The sequence below is a fragment of the Sinocyclocheilus anshuiensis genome, unplaced genomic scaffold (assembly GCF_001515605.1).
Source record: "Sinocyclocheilus anshuiensis isolate Anshui unplaced genomic scaffold, SAMN03320099.WGS_v1.1 scaffold838, whole genome shotgun sequence".
Classification (NCBI taxonomy): Eukaryota; Metazoa; Chordata; class Actinopteri; order Cypriniformes; family Cyprinidae; genus Sinocyclocheilus; species Sinocyclocheilus anshuiensis.
The window spans coordinates 636,373-657,304 of record NW_015539915.1 but is presented as its reverse complement, the minus strand read 5'-3'; the positions used below and the strand labels follow the sequence as shown (position 1 = coordinate 657,304).

Sequence of the window (20,932 nt, the reverse complement as noted above, 5' to 3'; positions counted from 1 at the left end):
ATGATCCGTGCATTTTCCAGCATGATGGAGCACCATGTCACAAAGCAAGAGTGATATCTTTACGAAATCATTACATTGCCATTTTGGATCCGTGGCCAGGCAACACCCCGGATCTCAATCCCATAGAGAACCTGTGGTCAGTCCTCAAAAGGCGAGTGGACAAGCAGGAGCCCACAAATTGTGATCAACTCTGAGAACTAATAAGGCGAGAATGGATCGCCATCAGTCAGGATTTGGCCCAGAAGCTAATATCCAGCATGCCAGAGCGAATTGGAGAGGTTATGAAGAACAAGGGTCAACACTGTAAATATTGACTCATTGTATTTTTTGGCCAATAAAAGCCTTTAAACCTTATGATATGCATTGTTTTTCAGTATACCATAGAAACATGTGGAAAAATAATCTACAAATACTGAAGCAGCAAACTTTGCAAAACACAAAATTTATGTCACTGCCAAAACTTTTGGCCAAGACTGTACTACTACTACTAATAATGTACATGAATTTATTATTAATAAACAAGTATTAATATTTATTATGATTATTATTGCTACTAGGACTACAATTACTACTACTTTCAATACCTTTAAGTTAATATTAATTTATTAATAATAAAACATTTAAAAAATTTTTACTACTGCTATTACTACTGATATTAACAAAATAAAAATTGATAATATTAATTAATTAATTAATTTATGAGTTCATCCTCATTTGTGTCACCTGTTTTTCTATCAAGTGAATGGTATCTTCAGAGACGCCCTCTTTGGACTTCTTCACTCGCGTGACAGCATTGGTCCGTACTTTCCTCAGCGAATCCTTGGCCTTGTTACTGAACTGCTTTGCCAGTTTCACTAGATTCTCCCTGTGTTCGCGCGTCACCCTGGAAGTCAAATACACGGTTAAACCAACTCATTTTAGATCATAATAATCACTGTATTGTCTTCAGATCAGTTGTGCTGATTTATATTTTTAGACCAAATGACATTTAGAGGATGAGTAACTGCATTAAGAACAAATCTGACAGTCCAGACTGTTATTTACACTTTGATATTATGACGCTTATGACAGACAATCTGTGTTTATGATATGGCTGCAAGCCAGAAACAGCTATAAGCACGGTCTTTGAAAATAAAACAAAAAGTTTGACAATAAACAAACTGTTGTTCTCGCCCAAATTCTGCTGTAGGTGTAGAAGTTTCCCCATCTTATAATTGGCATTTTGCTGCCAGCCATTTGCAAACAGTCCAAGAGTAGTGTCTGTTTACTGCAAACAATGTTCATAATTACTGATTCTGAGCCAATCAAGCCTCCCGCTCTCTTTAGAAATGCAAGTGCATGCGAGGAGGCTGCGCTGATTACGGGCGAGACGTCCGGCCCCTCTGAACGCGCTGCCAGACGAGCACCTGCTGCTGGAGCTAGAGCTGCAGCGCGGCCTCGTAATCAAACAGTTTTGTGGTTTGTAGAATGAAGGCCGTGCAGCGAGACTCTTTGGCTTGGCAGGGAAGAGCAGCGGCGTTCAGAGGTTCAAGACCGCTGCGTTTGCTTCCTTGTGTCACATATAAAAGAAAGTATACAGAGAACAGAAGGGAACATGAAAAATTACAATACAAAGCTATCTTAAACACTAACAGAACATGCGAGTTTTCCCAGATATACTGTGTATATATATATATATATATATATATATATATATATCTCTCAGATGAAAAAGAACAGGATATGACTGGATTGAGATAAAAAGAAACATTATGAAAACTAAAGCATGCAGTTATGTTATGCTATGTGTTTTGAGTATTTTCCAAGGTGTTCCTATGGTGTTGATAAAGTGTTCTAGGTGGTTCCTAGGGAGTCACTATGCAGTTGCTAGGGAGTTCTGAATGGTTGCTTTGGAATGGTTATGCGCTTGATAGTGTGTTCTGGGTGGTTGCTAAGGCGCAGCTATGTAGCTGGCACAGTTGATACTAAGGCCCTGTTTACACTAGTGCGTTTTCGCTTTAAAACGGCGTTTTAAAATGAAAATTATCCTCGTCTACACTGACGTTTTCACTGCATTTTGGAAACGATCTCAGTCTACACTACACAACCGAAAACGCATGTCACATGACCATTCATGCAGGTACAACCATAGATATGTATAGGTAGATTCCCTATTATTTAGATGGCGTCTGCGTGCTTGGGGCGGTCGAATGGGGAATCTACCTATACATATGTATGGGTACAACTATGAGCATGATGTTATTGTTTACATGGTCATCAAGGATACGCAGAGCGAAAGTGGGCAGCCATGCCATCGTTTTCAAAAGTCTCCGTTTTGGTTTGTTTACACTGAAATGCAACCCCGCAGTTTTCAAACTAAAACGGGGGCTGCAACATTTTCAAAAGTCTCCGTTTTCGAGGGTCGAAAATGCAGGAGTAGTGCAAATGACAGGTGTAACCATAGCAAAAGTTATGCGTTTTAAAATGAAAACACACTAGTGTAAACATAGCCTAAGATGTTCTGGATTAGGGCTGTCACGATTCCTTGATTCAATTCAAGTACTCTAATACATACCTGCAAACTCAGGTGAAAAAGGTGACATGGTTCCAAATATAATCCTTGTACGGGGGTCTGGGGACTTCCCCACCCCAGAAGAAGATTTTTGAAAATGTAAGATAAATGAAGCGTTCTGGTGCACTCTCACATCAGGTGCATCCCAAACCGCGTACTTATGCACTATTCTATGATGTTTTGTAGTATAAATAATGCGAGTAGTGTGTTCACACTGAAAATTCCAAAAAGAAAAAGTACACTTTAAATACCCTGATGATGCACTTAAATAACCGAAAATCGAAGTGTGGAATGTTGAACACTTCATGTACTCAACTGTTGCAGCTTTAATTATGTCGTGGAGGGGTAGGGGCTATAAGACTCTGTTTATTAATGACAAAATAACCTATTATAATTCATACACTACATGGTTAAGTACATAGAGCATAAGTAAATCATGTATAAGTACATAGTGTATAGTGCGTCATTTGGGATGCAGTTATAGTTTATTTTTGAGATGATCGGATGAAGAGATGATCGGTTCACAGTAAATGCTGCTCCACACGAACAGTTATTGTTTACATGTGGGGAGCATCTCAAACTCCATCTCTGCATATTGTTGTGAGTTTGGGTTTATTATAATGTTCATCTGGGATCACTGTGCACCATTCTATAATGTAAATCATTTATAAACCTACGCCAACACAGGAGAATACATCATTATCTTTCTCAAAATGCTAACTGTTCATCGCGACTTCAAAATAAAAGTTTAAACCCTCACTCTGAGTTTGCATGTTTTGAAGTCCACATGTTCTTGTTCAAGAAATGCCAGTGGCTGTAGCATTTCTATCATAAAGAAATGGCCAAATATTAAAGATTAAGTGGACATTTGAATGAAAGGTTTAGTCGATATTAAACAAGGATTAGATAGCACAATAAAGTGTAACGGTATATTCACACGGGACGTCGGCGCTTGATGGAGGGCGTTTCTGAAGCTTGGTGTTGACGCGACCGTCATCGTCGGCGCTTGACGGAGGTCGCGTCTGAAGCTTGGTGCTGACGCGACAGTCATAGTGACAATAGACAATCTCATTACTTTTCTGGAGTTGCATGAATGGGATTGGCTAGCGTATGCACTAGGGTATTTGCATAAGGCGATCTGATTGGCTGATGCCTGCGTTGGCGCTTGAAAAGTTGAAAAGCATTGACGTCAGGCCATTGGCGCCCTCTGCATTTGATATAATACATAATGTACGTACGCTATGATTATATTGTTTTATTACATTATGTTTTTAACTGTTTTGTTCAATAAAACCATATGATTACTTGCTTTTGATATTTTATTTGAACCAATGATTACTGCCTCATTGCTATTATATATATGTATTTTAAGTCATTTTAAAAAGTCTAATGTTCGCTTGTGTCTATTTTTATTACCACAAAAAATTATCCGATAACACGATTAATCGTCAGAAAAATCAACCGTTTACTTGATTACCTAAGGTGGCCATATGTGCCATTTATACGGGACACTTCCTGGCCAGGATTTTTTTTATATTGCCTAAAACATCCAAAGTAGTTTGACCAATAACATGCATGTATTGTACATCGACCAATCATGGCGCGTGAGAAGGTGAGATCTACAGAGAACAATCAAAGCAATGCAAATACGCACACGTGTTGTGTAGATGAGTCCTCTGCACAATCTAACTTTGCTGCAGCAAGGAACAACCTGCTGGTTTGTCTGGCCAGAGGAGAACTGGACCCCCGACTGAGCCTGGTTTCTCCCAAGGTTTTTTCTCCATTCTGTCACCGATGGAGTTTTGGTTTCTTGCCGCTGTCGCCTCTGGCTTGCTTAGTTGGGGACACTTAATTTCCAGCGATATTGTCGACTTGATTGCACAGATACCATTTAAACTGAACTGAGCTGGATGATGACATCACTGAATTCAATGATGAACTGCCTTTAACTGAAAATTGAGTGTTTACTGTTGTCCTTTTGAATTATTGACACACTATTTTCCTATTTAATACTGTAAAGCTGCTTTGACAATCTGTATTGTTAAAAGCGCTATATAAATATAGGTGACTTGTTTGTTCATTCGACTTGAAGCGTCACTGCGCACCGATCATTGTATGGCACCAAAGTACTGCAAGAGTGATTCGAATGCATAAAGATAATCGTTAGTGACAGCCCTGTTCTGCATTGTTCCTAGGGTGATTGTTTATTACTCTATAGTGAAGAGGCTCTCCTTCAACCTGCTGAAAAAAGTTAAAATCAGCCTAAGCTGGTCTCCCAGCCCAGTCAAGCAGGTTTTCAGCTGGTCTAGGCGGTCTCCAGTCTTAAGACTTAGAAAGTCTTAACTTTCTTAACTCCAGTCTTAACTTAAGAAAAGGGCCCAAAATCCCTCTAAAACTAAAATGCCCTAACGCAATGGTGATGCATGCCTTAGCAAGCTAAAAACACATTAAAGAGACATTAGCATTGCACAGACAACGGATAAGAATTAGACAGAACAACAGGAACTGGAGTGAAAGCAAACAAAGCTTGTAGAAAGTGCAGTTAAAAGGAAAGGTGAGAGTGGTCATGGGGATTCAGGCCCTGGGCAGTAAAACACTCACTTGGGAACAGGCACCCTGATGATGGTGCCCTCCACCTCCGGGTTGAGTCCCATGCTGCTGTCTTGTAAGGCACGTGTGACGGCTGCCATGGCCTGAGGACACATTGCACAAACACACACACATCAGAGCTAATGACAGCCAGCTGGGCTTGCGGTACCTGCTGCAAACCTTCACACACCCCTTGCATCTCTCCAGCCCTCATATCTCACTAGACCACCCCCTTCCAGATCAGTGGAGTACCCCAACCCTGGGCCCTTTGATCCAGAAGGAGCTGGGCAGCATCTCCCCATGATGGAGCTCCAGAGAGCGGGGCAGAGGGGTGGAGTGTGTGGTGTAGGAAGCGCCGTGGGGCGCTGTCAGCTCCTGATCCCGTGGGACAGGGCTGAGAGGTTGCAGTGCAGGGCGATGACCCACCGTGACCCTGTTTCGGGGGTTTATGCCTGTTCACCTCATAACCTATTACCACTCCTGTGGCCAGACTAGCCTGAGATTATACTCTGAACTTGTGTGCAGGCAGTCTAGTGTGTATACATCATAGTGGATTTAGTCTGTTTGGACTGGAATACTAGTGCATACTGCACAGTATATACTGTATACGCCTATTATTACATAAAACAGCATGTGAAGTGGTATGCAACAACAAACGTTTAGCACAGTAGTGTGCTATAAAGTTCTCCCATTACCACATTGCATGTTTAATTCTGTGTGAAATATTTTGTTTTGCATACACACTGTATACACAAGTTTCAGGAGTGACAACCGGATTTAAACATGGGATTGAATCCCCCTAAATTATCGTTTTGTGTTTGTACAGAACAGAACTGGCACCATGCCAGGTGTCTCACATGTTTGGTATCCAAAGGCTACTTTGCAGAGTGCACTCCTAAAGGGTTGCCATGTCCACTTATTATAAGCGCATTGGGCTTGTTTGGGCTCAGCTCATAAATTGATCCAGTTTATGGAGTTAATAATGTAGGCAGGCATGTCGCGATATTTTGCCATGTGGCTAATTTGATTTGATTTGGACTTGAGTAATTATGGGCTTCTTCTTATTTGTTGTTTTTTTTCTAAGACGATCTGGCAACACTAATGAGTCAAAACATACCCTGTGATTTTATTGCCCCGCACGTATAGAACAGACACAAATCTGATACGTGTTTAAGTACATCATTACCAACTAGTTGTTGAGTTTGGTTCTGTACACACTGCATGGAATTGTGGGAAATGCGGTTGCCACTACCTGATTTTTTCAGGAATCAATTCGGTTGTAGATTGTGGTTGTCTGAAGTGTGTGTGTACAGAACAGGATTAAGCACTAAAATGTGAAATGACAACTGAATTTAGCTGCAGTGTGTATACGGCCTCTGAATCAGACTCCGTAACTGTGAGTCATTTTTCAGTCCTGTTGAAGTTAATACATTTTATATTGCAGTAATGAAAAAAAAAAATTAGTTTCATGCAATTTACATCAGTCTATTTAATAACTGGTTATTCATATGACAGTGTGTAAATAAAGATACATATTCACCACAGAATTTTGTTGTACGAATAAATAATGGAACTATAAAATTATAATTCATACAGTTAACCTTTTTCTTCACCAAACAAGAAAAAACAGGCAAAAAAGTATACACGCATGTGCTGTTCACACATTCCTCCAATGTTAATATGCATTTCTTGTGAGGTCTGACTCACTTGCAGGCATTGTGTGCATGCGATTTCTCTCTGATCGTCATCCATCATTACTTCCTGGTGGTTCGTAATTTTACAGTAAAACCAGTATTGTTCTGGTTAGTAAGTGGAAAAAAAAAACCTGTAACCCTCTGTACTTGTGATTAAAAAGAGAAGATGGTTCAAAGTCAACTTGAGAAACTGTGGGCTAAAAAAACCCTAATTTTCTTAATGATTCTGGATACCACACAGGCACACGGAGAATGAAAGCTAATGACTGCTGTCTGCACCACAACACAAAACAGCCACTGTGGTTTCTCAACAAGGCTGCACCTTCTCTGGCCCTTTAATGAATGACTGGAAAACAACAGCCTCTTCTCAGAGAGTGTGTAATGGATTAGAACAATCATGAAGCTGTTAGCTTTTGGCCCGGGCCAGTCACCTCTGTGTTGTTTTTGCAGGCCTGTTAGGTAATGGCCAGTTTTTCCTGACACCCTAAAAGGCCGCATATGGTATTACGGTCATCTGAGCATAAAAACTGACCCCTTAATACTGTGCAGAGTCTTTTTTAGTATTATGTTAATATAGAGGTGATGAACAGAAAGGCAAACCCATTTGCAAATGGTTAATTGTTAGATCAATAACATAACGTGCCACCCCAGCTGTTGTTAACACAAGGGAAAGTAACATTTGGTCATATTTCTGTATTCTTTACATGGCTCTCTGTTATGCTTGATTCTGATTGGACAGTTACAGCATTCAGGTGTTGAATGTTTTTGTATAATGACTTCTTATCTGTAAATTTCACTGCTGTCCATGGCAGCATATATAATATAATCAGGGATGCGCATAAGATTTTCCGTCTGGTTCTCATGAGAGCACCTGGAGATTTGGTTTGGTGCTCACACCGCATGTAGTGTGACCCATTAAATATTAATAAAATAATAAACAAAATAATAAAGTGTGACAATAGTATTATATTTTAAGATAAAAAGTTATTAAAAAATTAAAAAAGCATTAAATAAAAATACAATTATTTTATAGTACACATAAAATACAATGCTAATACTTACATTTTCTTTTTTTTTCTTTTTTTATATTTTCATATACATTTTTAGCATTTTCAAATCTAAAATCAGCAAGCTTTTATTTTGGCGGGTTGCTGGCAAAGTAAGTATATGTGCTGGCGACTGAAGCGCGAAGGTGAATGAAATTTCATAGTTTTGCTGTGAAACCGGCAGCGCATAGTATAGATTTATGCTTCAGTTTGAATGTAAATCTTACATAGCATTATAGTTAGTCGATATAAAACAGTGATTATGCATTAACAGCTGCCAACCATGTCGATATTTTATATTTTGGTCGCGCATGCACACCTGCACACCACTTATGTGCATCTATGAATATAATAAAATACAATATAATATGTAATATAATAAATTAACACTGTAATATTATTGGAGTGTTACTGATCAACTGATATGTTAACAGAAGCTTCAAGCCAAAGCTACAAGCAACCATGTATCACCTTCAGGGTTTGGTTTTGATCATCCTATCAAGGTTTATTTTGCAATAATGACTGGCTGAGTGTACATTATCCCTTACATACATGCAATCTTTGGCTTGAAGTCTCCCAGGATGGATGACGAAGGTAGATTGGTGGGTTTTAGAGCCACCAGGAAACCAGAGCCTTTGGTATTGAGTGGACATAGGCCAAGAAGTGAGAGCATTAATCTCATTAGGGTTATCTGAACATCAGGCAGAAAGAACTCATATATATCAATGGAGAGAGTGTGGTGATGGGAGAAGGAGGAGAGGAAAAGCAGAAATACACCGACTTATAATGTGTAGAGAGGCAGAAAGACACCAAAAAGAGAGAGAGATATCACACATTAACTCAGGTCTAAGTTCCAGAGGCCACTTTGCGGTCATTTCCTGGCCTGACAGCTAACCACAGAGTCTTGGCCTACGTTTCAATCGTTCTCCAAGAACAAAGGGCTTCCCCCAACAATCAATCAATTTCTCTGAAACCAGGCTGGAAAGAGTCCATCACACTCAGGTTTCAGTAGGAGAAACAGTGTTTTTGGTGTGTGCGCTTGACATTGCATGCAGCAGTATGAACTGAGAAGTTCTGCTAGGAAGCCATCTGTAGTTTGGTTCCGTACCTCTGGGAAGCCAGTCATGTTGACCACAAGTAGCTGAGGAGACTTCATGGATATCTGGCCCAGCTGGTTGAGTGGAAATTTGCCATCCTTTGTGGTTACTGTAATGTGGTCCAGCGCACCTGAGAACACAATCCTTTGTTAACCAGTGCGTTTCTCCACACTTTTAAAGCGAGTTATTCAACCATTTGCCAATTAAAATAATAATAATAAAAAACCATAGCGATAAACATGCAATACACCAGTTAAAACGTCATACAGTTTCATAACACCTCCTTCTTAGACGGTATAGGAAAATTTGGGACCAATGATGTTAAGTTTAGGGTTAGGAGATCTAAAATACAGTCATGCAGAATAAGACATTAATATGTGCTTTATTAGTCCCAATAAACAGCCAATATTCTAGTAATAGCATGCTAATAAGCAACTAGTTAATAGTGAGAATTTGTGCCCTAATAAAGTGTTACCAAAATTTTTGTCTTCACTGAAAGCGAAAAGCATCAAAAATCACAATTAATCAGAGTGTATGTGATATGTTTGATATACAGTTACTGTATTAGCCATGGCATACTGGACCAATGAAAGCTATCCAATGAGTTGCGACAAAAATGGAAAGTAGGCAACTGACAAGATGTTGTGCATTGTTGCTGAAACTCAAAGAGTAAAGGCAATAGCAACACCAAGGTCATGGGTTCCATTCTCAGGAAATTCATGAACCGAAAAAGAATGTTTCTGAACTCAAGAATGTTTCGACTGTTTTTGTTCATACAATGAAAGTCATTAGGGCCCAAAACAACACTGTATGTACCATTGTATGTACAAAAAACAGAGACATTTTTCAAAATTCCACAGAAGAAAGAATGTCAGGTTTGGAATGATGTAAGGCTGGGTGAACTATCCCTTCAAGAAAAACAATGCAATAACTACCTTCACTGTCTGTCAACTAGACGCTTGCCTGCATTCTGTATCCTTTCCCAACCAGTCTCAAAAAATGAAAGGTTGTAAAAGAAGAGGCACCTTTCGATGTCTGTTGTGACGACATGTCTCGCTTTCCTTGAGGGATGAAAGCACCCATTCCTTTCTCTCCAGACAGAAAACCAGAACATTTCGCCAGCATGTCTCCTTCCCTCATCTGCCTTACCTCACACAGCAATGTTTCTGTCTCCTGCCCTTTGTCCCCAGTCTTACCTTACTTTATCCCACACTTCTAAAAGCCGGAGAACAGCCGAGACGCACTGCGCTGCACTTTGATCTTTCAGAACCTGCATGCGCCTTTTTGACCAAAGAAAACACTCAAGAACTTCAAATTCTCCATATATGCACCATTTTGCCACTCAGTTGAACAGTAACATCTAAGACGATCATACTTCAGCTTCTGTCCAATCTCTAAGGGGTTGAACAGTGCATATGGGACTTTGCCCAAACCTCCATCTCAAATTGGGCCAGGATCCCACCTCAGATTGTATGTGTGCTACCTGCAAGCCTTCACATCTGCTAACGCTTCCATGAAACATATTGCTGTTTCCTCCACTAAAAAACCTTGAAGTTTAACAGGGAAGCTATTAGCCAAATGGGCTCTTTCTGGTCATGGTACCACCTGTTGCTCTCTCCGTTTCAAAAATCTAAAGGTTAGTCAATATTCAGAAGCAACACTGGCTTGATTTTAGATTTACTTTCTTGCAGAAGAACCACCAATATGATGGCTGTTTGAGCCTTTTGTTGGAAACACCGAACCGATGAGGTGTTTGGAAAAATACAAATGTCTCGGTGAAGCAATGTCCTCTGGCGGCAGATTTATCTGGAACAAGAGAAAGTATATTTGTGGAGATCCAAGCGCAAACGGTCTATCCTATAGATGACAGACCGACAGGCCGTAATCCTCATGTTGTGTGCCCAGACACTGGGTCACCACATTAATCCTGCACTGCGCAACCTCGTTCCCTCGGCCAAGGTGATTCTCCTGTCCTTCATAATAAACTTGCTGCTTAACTAAATCCAGATGATTCCGTCATTTGCTTAAAAGAACGTCATTTCATTTTGCTATCTCACTGACCTTCCATATTCGCCTCAAGGAACCAAGCTGGATCAAGGAGCAGGGAGGGAAGGACTGGCAAGGTCAAGAGGTCAAAGGAAAGAGCATGGACTCCACATCCACAAGTCCCAAATGTCCAACTGTTGAGTCTTTTGGGATTGGGCTAGAGTGAACGGGGTTGACCTGGATGTACTTCAGGAAGTAGGATCGCAAACAGGGTGACCCCACCTTTTGGAACAATGGTCACGGCCAGAACGTGCAAAGGTGGATCGTCGTGCATTGATCCTCATGGGAGGACGAGGCAACACAATACTCCTCTAGCCTTGTGTAACCTCAGTGACATTGATAATGTAGATCAGGATTCTTAAAGTCCAGCCCTGGAGGGCCAACGACCTGCAACGTTTAGTTTTAACCCTAACCAAACACACCCGAACAAGCTAATAAAGGTGTGGTGAATTGCTTGCAAATTACAGATAGGTGGGTTAAATTAAAGTCTACAGGACACTGGCCCTCCAGGAATGGAGCTTAAGAGCACTGATGTAGACGACGTGGCACACCAAGGTTGAAATCAGTGACACCAAACAGCACTGGATCTTGTGTCTTCTAATTGAATGTGATGCACAAGGTATATACAATAGTTGAGTATATACTATGAGAATGTGATCCTATATGAGAGAAGCTTTTCAGTGAATAAAGCTTTTGGTTTTGATCATCCTATCAAGGTTTATTTTGCAATAATGACTGGCTGAGTGTACATTATCCCTTACATACATGCAATCTTTGGCTTGAAGTCTCCCAGGATGGATGACGAAGGTAGATTGGTGGGTTTTAGAGCCACCAGGAAACCAGAGCCTTTGGTATTGAGTGGACATAGGCCAAGAAGTGAGAGCATTAATCTCATTAGGGTTATCTGAACATCAGGCAGAAAGAACTCATATATATCAATGGAGAGAGTGTGGTGATGGGAGAAGGAGGAGAGGAAAAGCAGAAATACACCGACTTATAATGTGTAGAGAGGCAGAAAGACACCAAAAAGAGAGAGAGATATCACACATTAACTCAGGTCTAAGTTCCAGAGGCCACTTTGCGGTCATTTCCTGGCCTGACAGCTAACCACAGAGTCTTGGCCTACGTTTCAATCGTTCTCCAAGAACAAAGGGCTTCCCCCAACAATCAATCAATTTCTCTGAAACCAGGCTGGAAAGAGTCCATCACACTCAGGTTTCAGTAGGAGAAACAGTGTTTTTGGTGTGTGCGCTTGACATTGCATGCAGCAGTATGAACTGAGAAGTTCTGCTAGGAAGCCATCTGTAGTTTGGTTCCGTACCTCTGGGAAGCCAGTCATGTTGACCACAAGTAGCTGAGGAGACTTCATGGATATCTGGCCCAGCTGGTTGAGTGGAAATTTGCCATCCTTTGTGGTTACTGTAATGTGGTCCAGCGCACCTGAGAACACAATCCTTTGTTAACCAGTGCGTTTCTCCACACTTTTAAAGCGAGTTATTCAACCATTTGCCAATTAAAATAATAATAATAAAAAACCATAGCGATAAACATGCAATACACCAGTTAAAACGTCATACAGTTTCATAACACCTCCTTCTTAGACGGTATAGGAAAATTTGGGACCAATGATGTTAAGTTTAGGGTTAGGAGATCTAAAATACAGTCATGCAGAATAAGACATTAATATGTGCTTTATTAGTCCCAATAAACAGCCAATATTCTAGTAATAGCATGCTAATAAGCAACTAGTTAATAGTGAGAATTTGTGCCCTAATAAAGTGTTACCAAAATTTTTGTCTTCACTGAAAGCGAAAAGCATCAAAAATCACAATTAATCAGAGTGTATGTGATATGTTTGATATACAGTTACTGTATTAGCCATGGCATACTGGACCAATGAAAGCTATCCAATGAGTTGCGACAAAAATGGAAAGTAGGCAACTGACAAGATGTTGTGCATTGTTGCTGAAACTCAAAGAGTAAAGGCAATAGCAACACCAAGGTCATGGGTTCCATTCTCAGGAAATTCATGAACCGAAAAAGAATGTTTCTGAACTCAAGAATGTTTCGACTGTTTTTGTTCATACAATGAAAGTCATTAGGGCCCAAAACAACACTGTATGTACCATTGTATGTACAAAAAACAGAGACATTTTTCAAAATTCCACAGAAGAAAGAATGTCAGGTTTGGAATGATGTAAGGCTGGGTGAACTATCCCTTCAAGAAAAACAATGCAATAACTACCTTCACTGTCTGTCAACTAGACGCTTGCCTGCATTCTGTATCCTTTCCCAACCAGTCTCAAAAAATGAAAGGTTGTAAAAGAAGAGGCACCTTTCGATGTCTGTTGTGACGACATGTCTCGCTTTCCTTGAGGGATGAAAGCACCCATTCCTTTCTCTCCAGACAGAAAACCAGAACATTTCGCCAGCATGTCTCCTTCCCTCATCTGCCTTACCTCACACAGAAATGTTTCCGTCTCCCACCCTTTGTCCCCAGTCTTACCTTACTTTATCCCACACTTCTAAAAGCCGGAGAACAGCCGAGACGCACTGCGCTGCACTTTGATCTTTCAGAACCTGCATGCGCCTTTTTGACCAAAGAAAACACTCAAGAACTTCAAATTCTCCATATATGCACCATTTTGCCACTCAGTTGAACAGTAACATCTAAGACGATCATACTTCAGCTTCTGTCCAATCTCTAAGGGGTTGAACAGTGCATATGGGACTTTGCCCAAACCTCCATCTCAAATTGGGCCAGGATCCCACCTCAGATTGTATGTGTGCTACCTGCAAGCCTTCACATCTGCTAACGCTTCCATGAAACATATTGCTGTTTCCTCCACTAAAAAACCTTGAAGTTTAACAGGGAAGCTATTAGCCAAATGGGCTCTTTCTGGTCATGGTACCACCTGTTGCTCTCTCCGTTTCAAAAATCTAAAGGTTAGTCAATATTCAGAAGCAACACTGGCTTGATTTTAGATTTACTTTCTTGCAGAAGAACCACCAATATGATGGCTGTTTGAGCCTTTTGTTGGAAACACCGAACCGATGAGGTGTTTGGAAAAATACAAATGTCTCGGTGAAGCAATGTCCTCTGGCGGCAGATTTATCTGGAACAAGAGAAAGTATATTTGTGGAGATCCAAGCGCAAACGGTCTATCCTATAGATGACAGACCGACAGGCCGTAATCCTCATGTTGTGTGCCCAGACACTGGGTCACCACATTAATCCTGCACTGTGCAACCTCGTTCCCTCGGCCAAGGTGATTCTCCTGTCCTTCATAATAAACTTGCTGCTTAACTAAATCCAGATGATTCCGTCATTTGCTTAAAAGAACGTCATTTCATTTTGCTATCTCACTGACCTTCCATATTCGCCTCAAGGAACCAAGCTGGATCAAGGAGCAGGGAGGGAAGGACTGGCAAGGTCAAGAGGTCAAAGGAAAGAGCATGGACTCCACATCCACAAGTCCCAAATGTCCAACTGTTGAGTCTTTTGGGATTGGGCTAGAGTGAACGGGGTTGACCTGGATGTACTTCAGGAAGTAGGATCGCAAACAGGGTGACCCCACCTTTTGGAACAATGGTCACGGCCAGAACGTGCAAAGGTGGATCGTCGTGCATTGATCCTCATGGGAGGACGAGGCAACACAATACTCCTCTAGCCTTGTGTAACCTCAGTGACATTGATAATGTAGATCAGGATTCTTAAAGTCCAGCCCTGGAGGGCCAACGACCTGCAACGTTTAGTTTTAACCCTAACCAAACACACCCGAACAAGCTAATAAAGGTGTGGTGAATTGCTTGCAAATTACAGATAGGTGGGTTAAATTAAAGTCTACAGGACACTGGCCCTCCAGGAATGGAGCTTAAGAGCACTGATGTAGACGACGTGGCACACCAAGGTTGAAATCAGTGACACCAAACAGCACTGGATCTTGTGTCTTCTAATTGAATGTGATGCACAAGGTATATACAATAGTTGAGTATATACTATGAGAATGTGATCCTATATGAGAGAAGCTTTTCAGTGAATAAAGCTTCTTATGGCTTCAGAAGTCACATTTATTTCTGTGATTTCTTAATTCTCTGATTCAATTGTTTGTTCACTTTGTTACTCAAAAATCAAGGAAGGCTTAATGGAAATGTGGTATATTAAAACATTTAATTAAAACATAATAATTAAATATCATTCCCTTGTTAATTTAATGAAAAGTGCTTTGATTACTTAACTCATTCATTGTTTCATTCATTAAGTAGTTTTTACAGCATTTTTGTCTTGCATTAAACATTCTGAACTCTCATTAAATCAATTAAATAAATATTAAAATGTATTACATGTCATCAAAAGGCTAAAAATGTCTAGATTTAGGATAAGATTTGTGCATCCATTTAATTGTATTATTCATATCTGAAATGAATTTAAATTTAAGTGGAATTAAATCCAAAAAAATATTATAACTGTACTATAATAAATTTTTGTATAAATGATCAATAAATGTCACTCACATGATCATACATCAAATATGAGGTATTTAATATATTTATAATATGAGTTCTAATTTTTTATAACAATAAATTATATAATCAACTAATTCAAACTTTAAAATGAAAGTTATTTGGAAAAAAAAAAAAGATGGACATTAACTGCTTTGACAGTATTGAACTTTTAAACTTGGATAAATCTGTACAGAAACAAATATATTCTACACATCAGTGACTAAATAGGCATAATTAGTCCAAATTAATTACGTAATTCCTCTGTTGTGTGCCTGTGTAGAATTATCAGTTCCAATTCCACCAGTTCCTCTTTCTGTCATTCTAATTCAAATTCTGTGAGGTCTTGCCAATTCCAGTTCAATGCTTTTAAGAGCTCTGCAAAAATAACTGAACACTGATAATACAGCTATTATAATAAACAGAAATATTTATGAGTTAAATGTAGCTTGTAAAAATGTATTTCATTAGAATATTCCCATATTTTTGAATGGCTTCCAATGGTCAAAAAGCAGCCAGATGGTGTAGTAACAACATTTACCAGTGGGGGCTAACTAGTCAAACCTTGACCCAAGCATCAGAGTTACAGGTTAAAAAGCACAGGATTGCCTGTGTGTCAGTGTCTCGCAAGGTCCTGACCTGGTGATGTGCGAATGCTGAGATTGCGGCTGAAGTCTTCTTTTAGAGTAGTCAGGACAGCAGCCATGTCTTCCTTCACCTCCTCCAGGCTGATAATATCCTCCACCAATGCCGCATTGATGTTCACTTTAGTTGTCTGCCCTTTTGCTTTTGCTAACATATAATAAGCAACAAAGAAGAAAGAAACATTAATGTCTTCATCACTGATGGCTTCAAAAGAAGAGCTGGAGATCGAAATGAAAGACTGTGACCAGCATGCTGGCTGATTGTCTTAGCAATTACAAATGAAAGCAGGATTTGGAGGTCAGACGGGGAAAGAGGGAATTTCTCCTCTCTTCATATGGGCTCAAAGCCCACTTGAGTGAACCTAAACAAGCACTGCTATGGAAAACAAACACAATATCACTCCTACCCCTATGCTGGACGTTCTTTGTTGTGGCTCTGTGAGGGATAAGTAGCCACCGTGCTCCACTCACCTTTACTCTTTTTTGTGGCATAATGACGGACATAATTCGGCAGAAGCGCGGGACAGCTCGTGTGGGGCAGAGAGGGGACTCTTGAACTAGTCAACAGCGGGCTCCTCACAACGGAGGGCAGAAATCTGCACAGTACTGGTCGCAGGAGGTTAAGATGACTCAATGCCATGTCTGTGGTCACAATACAAAAAAATGGAGAGAAAATTATTTATGCAAGGATGATAAACACGTAGAGCAACTTTACATTAAATATAGATACTCCATAAGACAGAGTAAAACACATTAGCCACAACACAATATTGCCACCAGGGGGCATCTGTAAAATTTAAAAAAGTCCCGTACAGAGACAGACAAGCAAACCATCATCAGTTTCATCAATAGAGTCAAATTGAACTCAAAAGCATAGCTGTACTTTCTGAAATAGCGCGATTGTCGTTTTAGTACAAATACAAGTGGATGACAAACGACAAATAAGAGTGTTCAAGATAAAGAAAAGGACCAATTTTTTAAACATCTTTAAAATGCATGTGCAAAGTTCGTAGAAATGAACTTACTGTATTTATGTTGGTTTTATATAAAAAAAAAAAACGTTGTTAAAGGCATTTAACTTTAATGAGTCGGATTTAATTCCATTGTGAATATGTAATTTCACTGTCTAATTTTTATTTAATTATTAATTTCAGTATCTTATTGTCATAAAAGGTCAAATTACTTAAAAGACGTATTGACCTTGACAGACAGTTATGAGGGTCTGAGGGGGTCCTCTTTGTGATATCATTTAGTTGCACCACATCACTTTGATCTGGTGAAGAAAGAAAAAAATTATTGTTTATTTATATATTTGATTAATATTTATATCCCACAAAATATAAAAATGAATTTTAATTAGGAAAATTAAAAAATAAAAGTATCATACAAAGGCTTTATTCAAGTAATTGTATTTATGAATTGTGTTTTGAATTTTTTTAATTAAATTTAATTGCAATTGTGTTTTTTAGTTGCGTTAGTTAATTGTTATTATACAATATTCATTTTATAATTACTAAAATATTTGAATTTAATATATAAAAGGTAAAATATTATATGTTATATGTAACATAATCCATGCCATATAAAAAAAAAACAATAACTAAAAAAAAAATGTCATCAAGAAGTTTTTATGGCATTTTAGCCATTTATTATGTTTTTATGATGTTGCTAGCGTGTTCTGGGTGGTTTCTTCCTTGCTCAAGTCAAAAGAGTCCACCCCTGAGTTTCTATTATATTCTAGTCCCTTGATATGTCTCAGGACTTTTCTTCAATGTAAGTTTATACATTTTTCCACCTTGTTTATAGTCCGCCAGGTGAAAATTGTAAGTCTGATGGCTTAGAAAAGTAATAGCACAACTCCCCTGCAGCCGCACGATTTGATTTATCATTCATGTCCGTAGCACAAACAGTGCTGAGTTTAATACTCAGGGTTAGGGCAGTGCTCCTCAATCCTGGTCCTGGAGGTCCCCCAACACTGCACATTTGGGATGTCTCCTTAATCGAACACATCTGATTCAACTCATCAGCTCATTAGTGGAGACTCCGAGTCTTGCAATGTGTGTGTCACTGCTGCTTCATTTAGTAGCATAAATCTTCAAACGGTGGTTGTTTATCAGCGTGGACTGTAACAACAGCGCTGTTCTGCAGGTGCTCTGGAACAAGCCAGCTCATGAATTGCTTGCGCCTCTGTCATTGCTTCTTTGATTTTGTCTAGCGTGAGGTATCCCGCTAGTCAAAACACAGCCAGCCAGGATAGAGACTGAAACAAGTTTTTGGCCGTGTGTTTTTACAGTTGCTGTGATAAAGATAACTTTGTGGCATGGGTCTAACAGCAGCCGCTGCAGCTTTTCCCCAAACACGCACAAGCTGCGATTTTTATCGGCCCTTGATGATGCTTGTTGCAGGTTCAATGGGAGCCGCAGCTGTTCTGGTTAGACGCAGATCAAAAAATGAAAAGCGTGACTCTTCTTGTCGTCCTTAGGAGATGGGAGTTGTCCGACACGGGTGTTTTGGTCCACGGGGTGTGGATGGAGAAGAGGTGATGGCAGCTTTTAGAGAGGCCGTCAAGCAGAAAAACTGTTGCACAGGTGGTCTGTGGGTTACAGTGCGCCACCGTTTGATTTATACCGGTAGGAATGAGAGCGGTTGGCGTACCCTCATTGCGTGAGCTCACCTCATGAAAGAAATGTTTACAGTGTGAACTCTTAAAGTTCTTACTGTAAAAACTGAGACAGTGTTGCATATCGGTTTGGTTGCATTAATATAAACCAGTGGTTGGATTTCATGATGTTTAAACCACTGCTCACAATTCACATTGTGCAGTAACTGCATTTCAAAGCTTTTTAATTAAAGGCATAACTCACCCAAAAAGAAATACCATGTCATTATTTATTTACCCTCATTTATTCACCTTCATTTCATCTGTTGAACACATTAGAGGAGGTGTTTAGCAGAATGCTCCTGCTGCTCTTTTACAATGCAAGTGAATGGTAAATAAGGGTTGTTGAGGGAATTGTTCACCCAAAAATGAAAGTTTGCTGAAAATGTATTCACCCTCAGGCCATCCAAGATGTATACGAGTTTGTTTCTTTATCAGATTTGGAGAAATGTAGCATTACATCACTTGCTCACCAGTGGATCCTCTGCAGTAAATGGGTGCCGTCAGAATGAGAGTCCAATCAGCTGATAAAACATCCACACCAAGTAATCCACACCGCTCTAGTCACAGAGAATCGCAGAATTATTTCTGGGTGAACTATTCCTTTAACAACCCTTGGTCACCATTCATTAGAATTGCATGGAAAAGAGCAGCGTGTACATTCTGTGAAAATTCTCTTACGTGTTTAACCAGCGAAATTAAATGAATGAATAAATGAGAGTGAATAAATAATGACATGATATTCCTTTTTAGGTGAGCTATGCCTTTAATTAAAAAGCCTGGAAATACAGTTGTTGCAAAAAAATATATAGTATGGTATTTATGTCCCAAAAGGTCAAAATCAAAATTAATTTTAATTAAAAAAAAAAAATTATCATACAAAATGTTTATTCAAGCCATTATTTAAAAATCGTATTTTAATGTATTTTTGGATAAATTAATTGTTATTATGAAATATTACATTTATAAATGATGAATAAATAAAATGAATAATAATAAATAAATAAAATGAGGTAAATAAATAATGACGTGATATGAGCTGTCTTTAATTAAGCAGCCTTAAAATAGAGAGTTGCTGCAAAAATAATAATCATGTCCAGTTATTTATAATATATAATCATTATAAAACTGGTTGAACAGTGTTCATTTTACAAATTTAAAATGCTTTTATTTTAATTTATATAATGTATGCTCAGTGCATTCAGGTTATTTTCCACTTTATTTTTTTTAAATCTAAAACCTATAGGCCTAGCTAATTAAATATTACTGTATTTTCCATACAGTCATGAGAAGTAAGTGGTTTTAAAGTTTATGATCCATCATTTATGAGAGGAAAACGCTTAAAAGTGAACATTTACAGAACAGAAGCATGAGTTGGTGAAAAAGTGAAATAATTCATCGTCTTAGTATGGCAACCTATAACAACACCTTTAACCAACGATATATGGATATTATGTTCTGAAACTAAAACAACAACACGTGCTCTCCTTTGCCTTCCATTTAGTTATGCCCTGTGGTATTAATAACAATGTTTCCAAGCATTACCCAAGGAATAATTTAAAGGGACACGAATTTTCCATGTTTTTTTTTTTTTCAGCACAGACAGGCTGTTCATTTGACCTCAAGTCAAGTCTGCATTAGCACACTGTAGTACATAACAAATGTACTCCAAGCATCTGTCAGCTGACGGAGACTGAGAGCAGTGCCATGCTGCTAGGCTACTGTTCATTTGACCTCAAGTCAAGTCTGCATTAGCACACTGTAGTATATAACAAATGTACTCCAAGCATCTGTCAGCTGACGGAGACTGAGAGCAGTGCCATGCTGCTAGGCTACATTATGAACACTACAGAAATCAAACCCACACATTGCTACAAACATAAACACACACAGCGAGTACAAATAAATTAATCCCGCTAATGTAATAAACAACACGAGTGTAATTCACACATACTCACTTTCCTCATGTAGAAAAATGTGTCTTAGCAGTCATGGCTTGTAGTACAGTCCCTTATTGAAAACATGGGCAGCTCAAGGGCACATATCATCGCATTTCAGTGTTGTGCATCATCAGAACCGGTTGTTAACGTCACTCTCCGGCGC

The 20,932-nt window shown here is 39.2% G+C and overlaps 1 protein-coding gene across 3 annotated transcripts in view; it reads right to left on the bottom strand.

Moving 5' to 3' along the window:
- The window catches only part of LOC107686422 (ribosome-recycling factor, mitochondrial-like), a 23,364-nt gene extending 2,480 nt beyond the window's left edge, over nucleotides 1-20,884 (bottom strand). The window contains exons 1-7 of one of the 3 annotated variants that reach the window (XM_016483404.1): nucleotides 20,788-20,878; nucleotides 19,303-19,389; nucleotides 16,642-16,812; nucleotides 16,166-16,318; nucleotides 12,345-12,463; nucleotides 5,153-5,244; nucleotides 724-883 (exon numbers count right to left, since the gene is read on the bottom strand). In XM_016483404.1, coding sequence (XP_016338890.1) covers nucleotides 724-883; nucleotides 5,153-5,244; nucleotides 12,345-12,463; nucleotides 16,166-16,318; nucleotides 16,642-16,810 — 693 coding nt within the window. In that variant the 5' untranslated portion in view covers nucleotides 16,811-16,812; nucleotides 19,303-19,389; nucleotides 20,788-20,878. Of the gene's footprint in view, nucleotides 1-723; nucleotides 884-5,152; nucleotides 5,245-12,344; nucleotides 12,464-16,165; nucleotides 16,319-16,641; nucleotides 16,813-17,370; nucleotides 17,444-19,302; nucleotides 19,390-20,787 lie in introns of all 3 variants that reach the window. The other 2 variants (XM_016483402.1, XM_016483403.1) reach the window with 2 other exon arrangements.
- Nucleotides 20,885-20,932: the final 48 nt, after the last annotated feature.